At 50.3% G+C, this 12,296-nt stretch overlaps 2 protein-coding genes across 2 annotated transcripts; one reads left to right on the forward strand and one right to left on the reverse strand.

The window, feature by feature from the left end:
- The first annotated feature begins 1,721 nt into the window (after positions 1 to 1,721).
- On the forward strand, positions 1,722 to 3,309 carry LOC124173414 (late histone H1-like). Its single transcript, XM_046552898.1, has one exon. It carries the CDS (start codon positions 2,450 to 2,452, stop codon positions 3,236 to 3,238), a length of 789 nt encoding a protein of 262 aa, XP_046408854.1. The 5' UTR covers positions 1,722 to 2,449; the 3' UTR covers positions 3,239 to 3,309.
- A 6,996-nt stretch (positions 3,310 to 10,305) lies between these two features.
- LOC124173420 (histone H2A) lies at positions 10,306 to 10,977 on the reverse strand. The gene has a single exon (XM_046552903.1). The coding sequence runs from the start codon at positions 10,888 to 10,890 to the stop codon at positions 10,516 to 10,518; it is 375 nt and encodes a 124-aa protein (XP_046408859.1). The 5' UTR covers positions 10,891 to 10,977; the 3' UTR covers positions 10,306 to 10,515.
- Positions 10,978 to 12,296: the final 1,319 nt, after the last annotated feature.

The following is a 12,296-nucleotide window of genomic DNA, read 5'->3' on the forward strand; positions in this document are numbered from 1 at the left end:
AACGTTCTTAAAGTGAAAACAAACATTATTGAGTAGTATCATAGTCTCTGAATGAATACTTTCAAAATACGCCATTTTTTGGGTTGTAAGTAAGCGAAGACAAGAAAATTAAGACAAATATTCGTGACAAGTGTCAGTGCAACGGAGTAAATAGTTTTAAAAATGTGTTACAGTTGCTAATGAGTTAATCAAATTTCCATTTTCATACTCAAAATTATTTCTAAAAACCATAAATACCGTGGGATTTGGACGGGAGACGTTTCAAAACTTAGGTGTATTCAAAAAGAACATTATTGCGGAGTTCCGTAGCCACAGAATGAATACTTTGAAAAATATCCCATATTATGTGTCTGACAGCAAATGCTGATTTTTCAATATCAACGTTATGTCATATGAACAGTAAAAACCAGTGAATTTTGATGGGACCGGTTTTAAAACGACAAGGAAATTAAGGCAATTATTCGTGACTAGTGTCAGTGCGACTGATTCCATGGTTTAAGAAATATATTGTAATCCGTTGCTGACAAAAACAAATTTCCAATGCCATACTCCAAATTATTCATAAAAAGCAATAATTACCGAGGGATTTGGACGGGAGACGTTTTAGAACGTGAATATAAATTGAAACAAACATTATCGTGGACCTTCAGTGCGACGGAATTGAAAATTTCAACAATGTTCCATGCTCTGTGCCCGTCACATTGCAAAGTGTCCGTTTAAACTCAACAGGTGAGCGTGGAAACCACACTTCCGGTCGGATTTTCACGAGGCACGTTTTAAAACGTGCAGAAAAATGACACAATTAATTATTTGGAGACAAAGTTCGACAGAATAATAGCTACGTTAATGCCACATACGTGGCTACTGCGACAGCGCACGATGTATTCGTCGTAGGCGTGTGACATTTCGTCATAACATGCAGATTGTCACTTCATGCATTGCAATAGGGATATGTGAAGTTCGAAAGGAATAACTCCGAAGTCGTACTCGCTCTTTTCCTTCGTAATTCCGCATTCAGACAGTGAAATGCATCGGAAATATTGACAAACGAAGTAACTCAAAGGAAAATTGATTTGCCAAAAGAGGTAATTGTAAGAATGCCGAAACAACAAATACCACGTTTCAGGAAATAGCAAAGTTAGGTTTCAAACTTGGACATTACCGTAGAGAGTGGAATTAATCCACAGAACAATGTACGAAAAACGAACAAAGGGAAAGTTATCGATCGGCGATGTGAAGAGTACATCTTTTCCCTTGCACGTCCGTATTCACGAATACACGTTTCCTGCGGGAAAGACACATCATTTCCAATCCCGAAGTGGCTGTGGTAATTTAAGTAATACGTGTAACGCGCCACGTCGTCACAATGTTGTAGGGAACGGTAATTCATTTTCACAAAAGTCATTCAAAATCAGCCTTCTCACACACAGAAAATCGCAGTCATCAATTTCCAGAATCGCACGCAAGACCAGAAATATCCTGCGACTCGAGTATGGAAAAGCCAGTCTCACTCGACAATCCCTCCCGTCGAGGCGTAATTTTTTTTTCACCAACCTTTCGCAATCCCTGCCCAGGAATCAAATTCACCACATTCCCCCCAGAATAGGCACAGAAAGCGCACGGAGTGAAACGAACGGGGCGAACCGAAAACCGTAGGAGCGTCAAACGGAGTCATTCCATTTCCTTCGAATATCACGATTCGCGGCGCAATCGGAGCACTCTCGCGACATTCAGCCCCCGCCGGAAAGGGGAAACGATAATCGAGTGCCGCCGTTTGCGGAATAACGGCACGAGAACAAAAATTATGGACATTCGTCCGCTTCTCCCGGGGATCGCGGGTTCGCGGCAGCGCGAACGATCGCAGTCGCACGCGGAAAGAGTGATTTCGGCGTCGCGAAAAGGCGAGATCGAGGGAAACAGTCGCGTTTCGGCGACGCCGAAGTGGCGTCTCGATCGTCGATCGAAATCGCCGCAAACTCGGATCGAAAAGTGCAACAGACGAATGCACAACCGCGGATCGAGTCGTCGCGACACGACGCCGATCCGTCCGACAGGCACATCTTCCGACCATCGTTCTCCGTCCGCGGGGCGCCGTCCAGACCGGCGCCGGCGTGCCGGCACACGCAGGAAGGTTCAGAGAAACGGCGAGGCAGGTCGCCGATCGACCACGCGAACCCGCGACGCCACGGCGACACTTTAATTATCGGGTCGGAAGGCGCGCCGGTGACATGCCGTATTTCGCTCGGGCGCCGCGGCGCCCGCGACGTTCCGGTCGCCGACGGCGGGCCGCCCGCGCGCGGCCGGGACTGTCGCCTCGCGCGTCGAGATCGGACGCCGACGTCGGAGCCGCCGGCGCCGTCCGAAACGATAAAGTGCGAGACGAAGTCGAGTACAAAGATTCGAAGGAGAACGCCGACGACAAGTTCGACAGCGGCGAACGCGCTCCGAAATGGTACGATATCTCGAAGGTGGGAAACGCGAAAATTTCATCGCTTCATACCTCTCGTCCGAGACCATGGCAGACGCTACCGCAGCAGCCGCAGCAGCGCCCCCGGCGGCCCAGCCGTCCGGCACCGCAGCCGTCAAGCCCCTGCCCGCCGCCTCCGCAGCATCCAAGAAGGCCAGCAAGGGCGCCGCCTCCAAGAAGGCCCGCGCAAAGCCCTCCCATCCACCGACCTCCGAGATGGTCAACAACGCCGTCAAGAGCCTCAAGGAACGCGGCGGCTCCTCCCTCCAGGCCATCAAGAAGTACATCGCCGCCTCCTACAAGGTCGACGCCGAGAAGCTCTCCCCCTTCATCAAGAAGTACCTCAAGTCCGCCGTCACCTCCGGCACACTCGTACAGACCAAGGGCAAGGGAGCGTCGGGGTCCTTCAAGCTGAGCTCCACCACGCTGAAGGACAAGGCTGCACCCGCTGCAGCCAAGGCGAAGAAGACCGCAGCCAAGAAGACCGCCGCGGCCAAGAAGCCCAAGCCCGCGAAGAAGGAGAAGGCTGCCACCAAGCGGTCCGCGCCCAAGGAGCGCTCCAAGTCCGCGCCTCCTGCGAAGAAGGCAAAGAAAGCAGACAAGCCCAAGAAGAAGCCCGCAGCAGCCAAGCCAGCGGCGAAGGCAGCAAAGTCCCCATCGAAGGCGAAGAAGGCGCCCACCAAGCCCAAGGCGCCCAAGCCCAAGAAGACGCCCACCAAGCCCAAGCCCGCGGCAGCAAAGAAGGCCGCCGCCGCCCCCAAGAAGAAGTGAGCGACCGAACCTCGCAGGTTCACCGAACTTCGATGTACGCGAAGTTCAATTTAGGCCCTCTTAAGGGCCATCAAGTCATATAGATGACTATTTTCCATGCTTAAAACAAAATCCTAAACTCCTCCTTCACCTTACCCAATAAAGTTTCAAACCTTACCCATTGAAGGAAATGAGTAGATGGACAATATTCCTTCTACAAATCCGCTAATTTTACGTCAAATTAATGCACCTTCCATTGAAGGTTGTCAGATAATTTTTTGGCAGTAAAAATTTACCTATGAAACTAAGTTTCGAAAGAGACGTCTGCTGCAGCAGAAAGCGTGATTGCTCAAAAGAATGAAGTATTTGCGTATCACATATTTGCAACCAAGACGGTCGATTGTTGAAAACAATGAAATCTTGGCGAATGTCATTGTTGCATTAGTATTTTCCGTGACAATACTGCTGGCTGAAAACAATCGTCGCGCATGGCAACATCTCCTAACGACGTTTTTTGAGTTCGAGAGATGCCTACATTGTCGTAACTCGATAAAGGATTGAGTGTACTCCTGACTTTGTTATTCTGATAGAACTTCGTAATTTCCGTTACTTATGAAATTTAAATTGCCATTCTGTAAAGATAGCATTTTCCGTCAGGAAACTACCAGGATGCCAAGCACTCCATCTGCAAAAAAACATCTTTTCATAAGTTTTATTCATACCTTCCAGTATTCATTTCAACTATTTTTCATTAGTTAATTATAATTATCATTAATTACAACTTTATTATTTTTTCATTCTCTTTCAGATTTTCTTTATGAAATATTATTTCATTCTCGTCGATGTAAGCAATGGGAAACAATCGTCTGTATGACGTCTAGTCCTGAAAAGGACTTTTGTTTTTGTGCCGACAAGAAGTCGACAGCGACGACGATCTAAGCGCGCTCTCCGCGGATACGGCGTGCCAGCTGGATGTCCTTTGGCATGATGGTAACGCGCTTGGCGTGGATGGCGCACAGGTTGGTGTCCTCGAAAAGACCCACGAGGTAGGCCTCGGACGCCTCCTGCAAAGCCATGACGGCGGAGCTCTGGAAGCGGAGGTCGGTCTTGAAGTCCTGGGCGATCTCACGGACCAGGCGCTGGAAGGGCAGCTTGCGGATCAGAAGCTCGGTGCTCTTCTGGTATCTCCTGATCTCTCGGAGGGCCACGGTACCTGGGCGATACCTGTGGGGCTTCTTCACTCCACCGGTGGCCGGCGCGCTCTTGCGAGCGGCCTTGGTGGCCAGCTGCTTCCTGGGGGCTTTGCCTCCGGTCGACTTACGGGCTGTCTGCTTGGTACGTGCCATTTTCCTGTCGGGAAAGTAACTAACCTAACAGGGATGTGTTTAGGTCTGGCAGTCCTTCTTGCCAGATCTTCTTTGCTGACCAACGTTGAGTCTTTCAGCAGATGAGTCCTTGGAGTGTAACTCCCGTCGTCATCTTCAGTGAGGGTCCTTTCACCTCCGTCTCTTCAATGGCGGGAGGTCCTCCTCCTCGCCTGTTGATGAGCATGGTCGCTTGAACCGTTCGTAGACCGTTGGTTTTGCTGCTGCGATGCGTCGAATTTCTTCAATTTCGGACTCCTTCGCCTTTGTGAAGAACTCCTTTGATGTCCGGCGAAGGAAGTCTTCGATGGGCTCCATTCCTGTCAGTGCATACATAATTTCACGATGGTATGTCCATCCGAGTGCTAGGATCGTCCTTAGGGCAATGTTCTCCGTCACCCGAATAGGTTGACTCCAGGTCTTCTGCATCCGGCCGCTCCATGCAGGTGCAGCGTATGTGAGTATGGGTCGGATGGCCATCTTGTAGATTTTCAGCTTGTTCTCTAAAGAGAGATGTTTTGACCGTAGAAGCGGTGACAGCAGGAATCTTCTGTGTCTTGCCTTGTTCGTCACGTATCTGGCATGCTGACGGAAGGAGAGGTGCCTGTCCAGCATCACGCCGAGATAGAGGGCTTCCGTTTTCCACGGTGTCTCTTCCGTGTCGATCAGCACTTCCCCTGGTGTTGGTGTTTTCGGCGATGTTGAGAAGAAAACTGCATTAGTTTTCTTGGCGTTGATGGTAATTCGCCATTGCGCGTACCACGGTAGGAGTATGTCAATGGTACGCTGCAGGTATGTCGCCGCCATGTGAGGCTTCCATGAACGCGCTACGATCGCTGCATCATCGGCGAAAAGTGTGACGATGGTGTTCCATCCGAATTGCCGTGGAATGTCTGCCGTGTAGATGTTGAACAGCGTTGGTCCAAGGACGGATCCTTGAGGGACTCCTGCCCGTATGATCTTCTTTCCGGATACCGCTCTCCCCCAGGTGACGGTGAAGGTCCGCTGCCGAAGATAGGATTCTATCATCCTTCTCTGCCAGAATGGAAATCCGAACCGCTTCAGTTTCAGTAGAAGTCCACAGTGCCAAACGCTGTCAAACGCCTTCTGCACATCGAAAAAGGAGGCAGCAGCGCAGCAGTTCCTGTTGAACCCATCCGTGATGTAGTCTACCATTCGCACAAGTTGGTGAGTTGTGGAATGGTGGTCTCGGAATCCATATTGCTCCGGCGGAAGAAGGTCTCGGCGCTGGAGAAATTGGTGGATGTAGGGTAGCAGCGTCCTCTCCAGCAGCTTCCCAAGTGTTGCAAGGAGTGCAATTGGTCGATAATTGGTGATTTCCTTCTTCGGTTTGCCCGGTTTTGGAATGAGAAGGACTCTGGCTGATTTCCACTTCTGGGGAAAATAGCCGATGCTGAAGCAAGCGGTGAAAAGCAGCAGCAGGATGGTGGCAAGGGAGGTCGGCATCTGCAGCAGCGCCTCGTTGGGGATCCCGTCTTCTCCAGGGGCCTTCCTCTTCTGCAGCTTTCCGAGAGCAGTCCGCAGGTCCTCCGGTCGCAGTTTTGGCGGTTCCTCATCCGGTTGTTCGACATCGGTATCGCCTGGCTGAGGTTCGGGTCCATCAGGAGCCAGCGGGTGGATGTCCGAGGTAAACGTTCCTTCGAGGTACTCCGCTGCAAACGTAGCCTTTTCAGCCTCGGTGTTGAGTAGTCCGTCAGGGGATGTGAGTGGAGAGTCCTCTACGGCTCCGCGACTCTTCAGACTGGACGCCATCCTCCAAAGGGTTCCATTGTCAGCATCCAGTTGGGCCACCTTCCGGTCCCATTCCTTCTGGCGATGCTCGTCGATGAGAAGTCTCAGTTGAGCTCTGGCCAGTCTAAATCTCTGGCCATCCATGGGTGTTCTTGTTCTCTGGAACTTTCGTCGGAGCCGATTTCGCTGTCGTATCTTCCGAACGATGTAATCCGGAAGTTCCAGGTGGTTGGAAGGTCTCCACTTAGTCATTGGCACTGCCCTCTCTAGCGCCTTATCAATGGATGCGGTGATATGCTCTGCCAGCGATTCTATGTCTTCCTCCTTTTCCAGTTGGGGCTCCTCAGATGGCAGTAGGTCTGTGAGGTCCTGGCGATACATGTCCCAGTCCGCTTTTCCCCAGTTGCGGACTTCTCGAGGTGGAGCTACGTTGGGCTGGCAGCCAAGGTAGGCACACACTGGGTAATGGTCGCTGTCCAAGGTCTTTGACGTAGCTATGGCCAGCGAGCAGGGTAGATCCTTGTGCAGCGCAATGTCTAGCACGTCTTCTTCTCCGTTCCAGTTGATCCTGGTCGGAGCATGCGGCCCCGCTGTCTTAACCGCTGCCCTGGTGGTCCAGTTGTACAGTGCTTCGCCATTGGTGTTACGGACTCGGGAGTGCCATTCCTCGTGCTTGGAGTTGAGATCGCCGAGCAGGATTACTGGATGCTGCGAAGAGAAGATAAGATCGAAGTCCGCAGCGTGGAATCGTCGTTTTGGCGCCAAGTAAGCCGACACGACGCGTACCGTTCCCAGGCTGGTCTCCACTTCTACAGCGGTGGCTTCCAGTGTCTGCATTTCCGGTAGTGTCCAGCGTCTTGCGATGGTATCTGACGAAACAGCAATGGCAGTTCCTCCTCCTCGGCGTCCTACTCTGTCGTTCCGGTAGAGTTGCCATCCAGGGATGTAGAGGGTCGAATTGTTGAGTAGGTGTGTCTCCTGAAGGCAGAGTATTGTCGCTCCTGTAGTGCGGGAAAAGCCAAGTAGTTCGGGAAGCTTCTTGCGAAGTCCGCCACCCACATTCCAGGTGGCGAGGACGGCCGATTTCCGGTTCGTGGGTCTACTCTCCATTACGGTTGAGAATGCGGCTCATTACAACCGTGAGGGCTTGCAGTTGAGTCTGCAGCAGGGCGGCCGTTGCGGTAAGTGCCTGAAGGATCGCAGGCAGGCTGGATAAGTCGTCGGCTATCGGCTCCTGCCGATTAGTGGCGGCGGCAATCTTCTGCCGCAGTGGCTGACGGACTTCCTCCGCCGTCTCCCGTTGAACGGGCCTGCTCGGCGGCAGGCCAGGATAGTTGACATCCCATACTGGGCTCGTGGTGGAACGTTGTCCAGCGGAAGGTCCTGCTTGGAGGCCCACTACCCATGGGTTTTGATGTCCAGGGGTTGGCACTTCTGCGGTCGTTGGTTTTGGAGGGGGCTTTTTCTGAGTCGGCTTCCTCTTTTCCTTAAGGTCCTTCGCCCGTTGGTACTCCGGGCAGGTACGGAAGAACGCCGGATGGTTGCCGCCGCAGTTGCAGCATTTCGTTTTCTTTCTCTCAACATCAGGGCAGTTTCTACCCTCGTGATCTCCGGAGCATTTATAGCACCTCGGCGCCGCCGTACAGTGAACCGATGAGTGTCCGAAGCGGTTGCATCGGTAGCACATCTGAGGATCACGATGTGTAAATTTGTCTACACGAACGCCGTTATTCCCGATCCATCTAAGCTTCTTCATCTCCTTGATGGTCCATTCCGGCGTCTCCCGGATGACTGCAAGGAAGAATGCTCCACGCCGTGCCGGATGTACTCGTACGACATCTATCCCCAGGACGTCAAGGTCTTCCTTAAGTTGGTCGACGTCGTAATCTATGGGTAGATTCCGGATAGCATAGAATCGGACCTTGTCCCCGGTGGCGCCCCAGGTGGACATCTGGGCCTGTTGCTCCTCTAGCTTCGTCTTCAGCAGTAGGTAGTCCTCGGCGTTGCGTAGCTGTACTCGGCTGCAGTCAGAGTTGTGAACAACAGTAAATTTCTGATCTTTTACAGTTGCTCTGATGAGGCGTACCAGTGCTGCATGATCAGTAACAGCATAGACGATCAGGGACGGTGGTCGCTTATTGGCACGTTGTGCCCCCTGCGCCGGAGTCGCCGTCGGGGTCTCCTCAGAGTCCATGGTATCCTCAGGGATGGTGGAGGCTAAAGGAGTGAAGGTATTCCTTGTCTCCAGAGGTGTTGTCTGCCTCTTCTTCGCCATGTCCTGGATGGACAGGAATGGCGCCGTCCGTTTCCTTGAGTCCCTATCTACAACCGTCGTCCATCCTGATGTAGTGGGGCCCGTTTCCGTCGAATTCTGGGGTTGACGGCCCTGAAGAGGGCCATTCTGGCTCTCGGTGGCTGCTGCAGCCGCTGCACCTGCCGCACCGTTCCCGGATGGCATGGCGTCCTCTCCACCGAAGAGGACAGAGGTGATTTTCGGGGGGAGTAATCCCCCGGGGCGTCCCTTAGATGTCGCCAATGCTGGCGTAGGTGTTGTTCCGTTGTCCGTAGTCCAAGAGGTGCAGAGGTCGATGTCCGGGAGAGTATTCCAAAAGGCGCCAAGTCGAAAATAGCCGAAGTGGGGTAGTCCAAGTGATTAAGCCTGGGTTTCCAAACCGGCCAAGTAACTCGTAACTAACCTGGGCGATTTCTCGACCCAATATATTGGCATGAGTGTGTAGACTCTTACATGTGCCGAAATGTGATTGGCTGAGAGTGCGAGACCGTCGAAAGACGTTATAAAAAGAAAGCAGAACGTGGCGCAACCACGATTCTCTCACCGAGACAGCAGCAACATGACTGGACGTGGCAAGGGAGGAAAAGGCTTGGGGAAAGGAGGCGCCAAGCGTCATCGCAAGGTTCTTCGCGACAACATCCAGGGCATCACCAAGCCAGCCATTCGCCGTTTGGCCCGCCGTGGAGGAGTCAAGCGTATCTCCGGACTCATCTACGAGGAGACCCGCGGTGTCCTCAAGGTGTTCCTGGAGAACGTGATCCGTGACGCCGTCACCTACACCGAACACGCCAAGAGGAAGACCGTTACCGCCATGGACGTCGTGTACGCCCTCAAGCGCCAGGGACGCACCCTGTACGGATTCGGTGGTTAGATTTCTATCGTGGCAGCAGCCCATTACATCTGGCAGCTGCATCATCGAATAACAAAGGTCCTTTTCAGGACCATAGAACATGCAGGATATTATTTGCCATTGCTTAAACACGTCGCAATCACAGAAATGTGATGTCAACGATAACAAATGAAATATCAGGTAATGATGGAGTGTAAATAAAAGAACATCAATGGAATACAACTTATTTTGTCACTAATCACAAAATTAAGTAAGTTATTATGCTATTAAACCTAATACGTTCATCCATACTGAAAGTTCATTTAGTAAACTGCTGAGGGACGATCAATGTGTTTTTTTTATCCATCCAAGTTAAGCGACTTCAACAATAATGGTCGCTCAGTGTTCCATTCCCAGTACTAATTGTTGCAGTTTCAAGCGGCACAAGCCGTTGCCATTGTCGTCTATTGATAGTGTGTTGCGTTACTTAGCAACGACCAAATGCCTTCATCGCTTTTGTAACAATTCTTCGGCCGAATGCGGTGATTGTGACATATTGTTAGACATCGCCTATCAGTTACTTAGAAACGCACTGCTGCCAACATATTTTAAATTTGCTACATAGTATCGCGACTTTTTTGCTACTTTGGATATCCATTCAAATGTGTTCCTTGACACATTGTTATGCATCATTAATTAAGAAACGCACAGCTGCCACAATGTTTTCAAATTTCTACATAGTAGCGCTACGTTTTCCTTGCATTGCATATCATTTCCACTGTTTTACTTTTTCACAGCGAAGCTATACTAGATCAACAATTTTTTCCCTTCATTACACTTCACCCGTCAATATTATTAAATGTATTATAATTATCTACAAGCATTACTACTTGACAACTCGATTCACCTACATGACAAATGGAAAGTAATTTCTAGACTATTTTTCGTGCGTATTTTGGGAAGTATACCAATTTTTGACATAGTCGTAAGACTGACAGACCTTGATGGTTTGCGGTCCTAAAAAGGACCATTTTTTATTCTCTTCCAAGAAAGAGATCGCTTAAGCCTTCTTCTCGGTCTTCTTGGGCAGAAGCACGGCCTGGATGTTGGGCAAGACACCACCCTGGGCGATGGTGACGCCTGAGAGGAGCTTGTTCAACTCCTCGTCGTTACGGATGGCCAGTTGGAGGTGACGAGGGATGATCCTAGTCTTCTTGTTGTCACGGGCGGCGTTACCGGCCAACTCCAAAACTTCTGCGGCGAGGTACTCCATGACGGCGGCCAGGTACACGGGGGCACCGGCACCGACACGCTCGGCGTAGTTGCCCTTGCGGAGAAGACGGTGAATACGTCCCACGGGGAACTGAAGTCCGGCCCTGCTGGAACGGGACTTGGACTTCCCCTTGACTTTGCCTCCCTTTCCTCGTCCGGACATGATGAATCAAGTTGTTTTCGGCGCTACGGTGCAGACCTCACGACGAATCGTTGACAGCGGACAGCTCCCCGTGTGGTTTATACATATTCTGGGCTGCCGCTGGCCGGTGCCTCAGCCTAATCGACCAATCGCGAATCGGCTGGTCCTGCCTCTACGGGTTATAAACTGACCCAGGATTTTTCAGATACATCTCGATTAGTCATCGCCTTGTGGAATGCAAATGGCGGATTAAAAAACAAGCTCCCAGAATTAAAAATGTTTTTAAAGAAAAACCACGTAAATGTTTGTTTTATTTCGGAAACAATGCTTAAAGATGATATTGACATAAGCATTGACGGCTACGTCACATATAGACGTGACAACGATAATCCCCAGAGAGGCAAAGCTTCTGGTGGGGTAGCCATCGTGGTATCTGAAGGATTAAAATCCAATGTTTTACCTAATGACGACTTCCTAACGCTAGAGGCAATAGGAGTGACTATTGAAACGAGAATGGGAGACATCAGACTTTATTCCTGCTATCTAAGCCCTGGGAAGAAATTTGAAGAAAATGACTTCGATAAACTTTTTGGCGATGGCAACGCAACTCTTATCGGCGGTGACTTCAACAGTAAGCATACCGAATGGAACTGCCCAATTGAAAATGCGAACGGAAAGAAACTCAAAAAATACACGGATGAAAAAGGATTGAAAATTACAGCTCCAGTAGAACCCACCCGAATATATGGGAACTCGGTCATTGACTTCGCTATTAGTAAAAACATCCCAAGATATATGAAGTCATACGTAATGAACAGCCTAACAAGTGATCACTACCCGGTCATAGTAAGGGTTGGAACGAATCCCATTTTACATACGGATGAAAGGCTACGCTATTGTTATAGCCTGGCTAACTGGAAAACTTTTCAGGACGAAATTGAGAAGAATCTGAGTCCCACCAAACCTAAAGGGACAATTGATCTCGACTCGAAAGCCGAAACATTGGGTAAGGTCATATATGCTGCCATGGAAAAAGCCATCCCCAAAAGGAAAAAACGGGGCGACAATTTCCTTCCACTCCCGTCCGATACCAAGGACATGATAAAAGAAAGAAATTATTGGAGAAGGCAATACCGGAATTTTGGAACGAGACATCTCAAAAACAAGGTGAAGATGCTAAACAAAAAGATAACCTCTAGTATTCGAGATCTGAGGAAAAGGACGTGGGAGACAAAACTTAAAAATCTCGAAAACAACAGAGAAGGTATTTGGAAAATTGCAAGGGGCATGAAAACTACCATACCGCCGGATACGGTCATTAAAACAAATGAAGGCAAGCTGCTAACAAATCCCAAGGACAAGGCCGAACATCTGGCATCCTTCCTTGAGGGGGTGTTTAAACCGGTGCGTAAGAGCATTTTTACACC

The sequence above is a fragment of the Ischnura elegans genome, unplaced genomic scaffold (assembly GCF_921293095.1).
Source record: "Ischnura elegans unplaced genomic scaffold, ioIscEleg1.1, whole genome shotgun sequence".
NCBI classification, from domain to species: domain Eukaryota; kingdom Metazoa; phylum Arthropoda; class Insecta; order Odonata; family Coenagrionidae; genus Ischnura; species Ischnura elegans.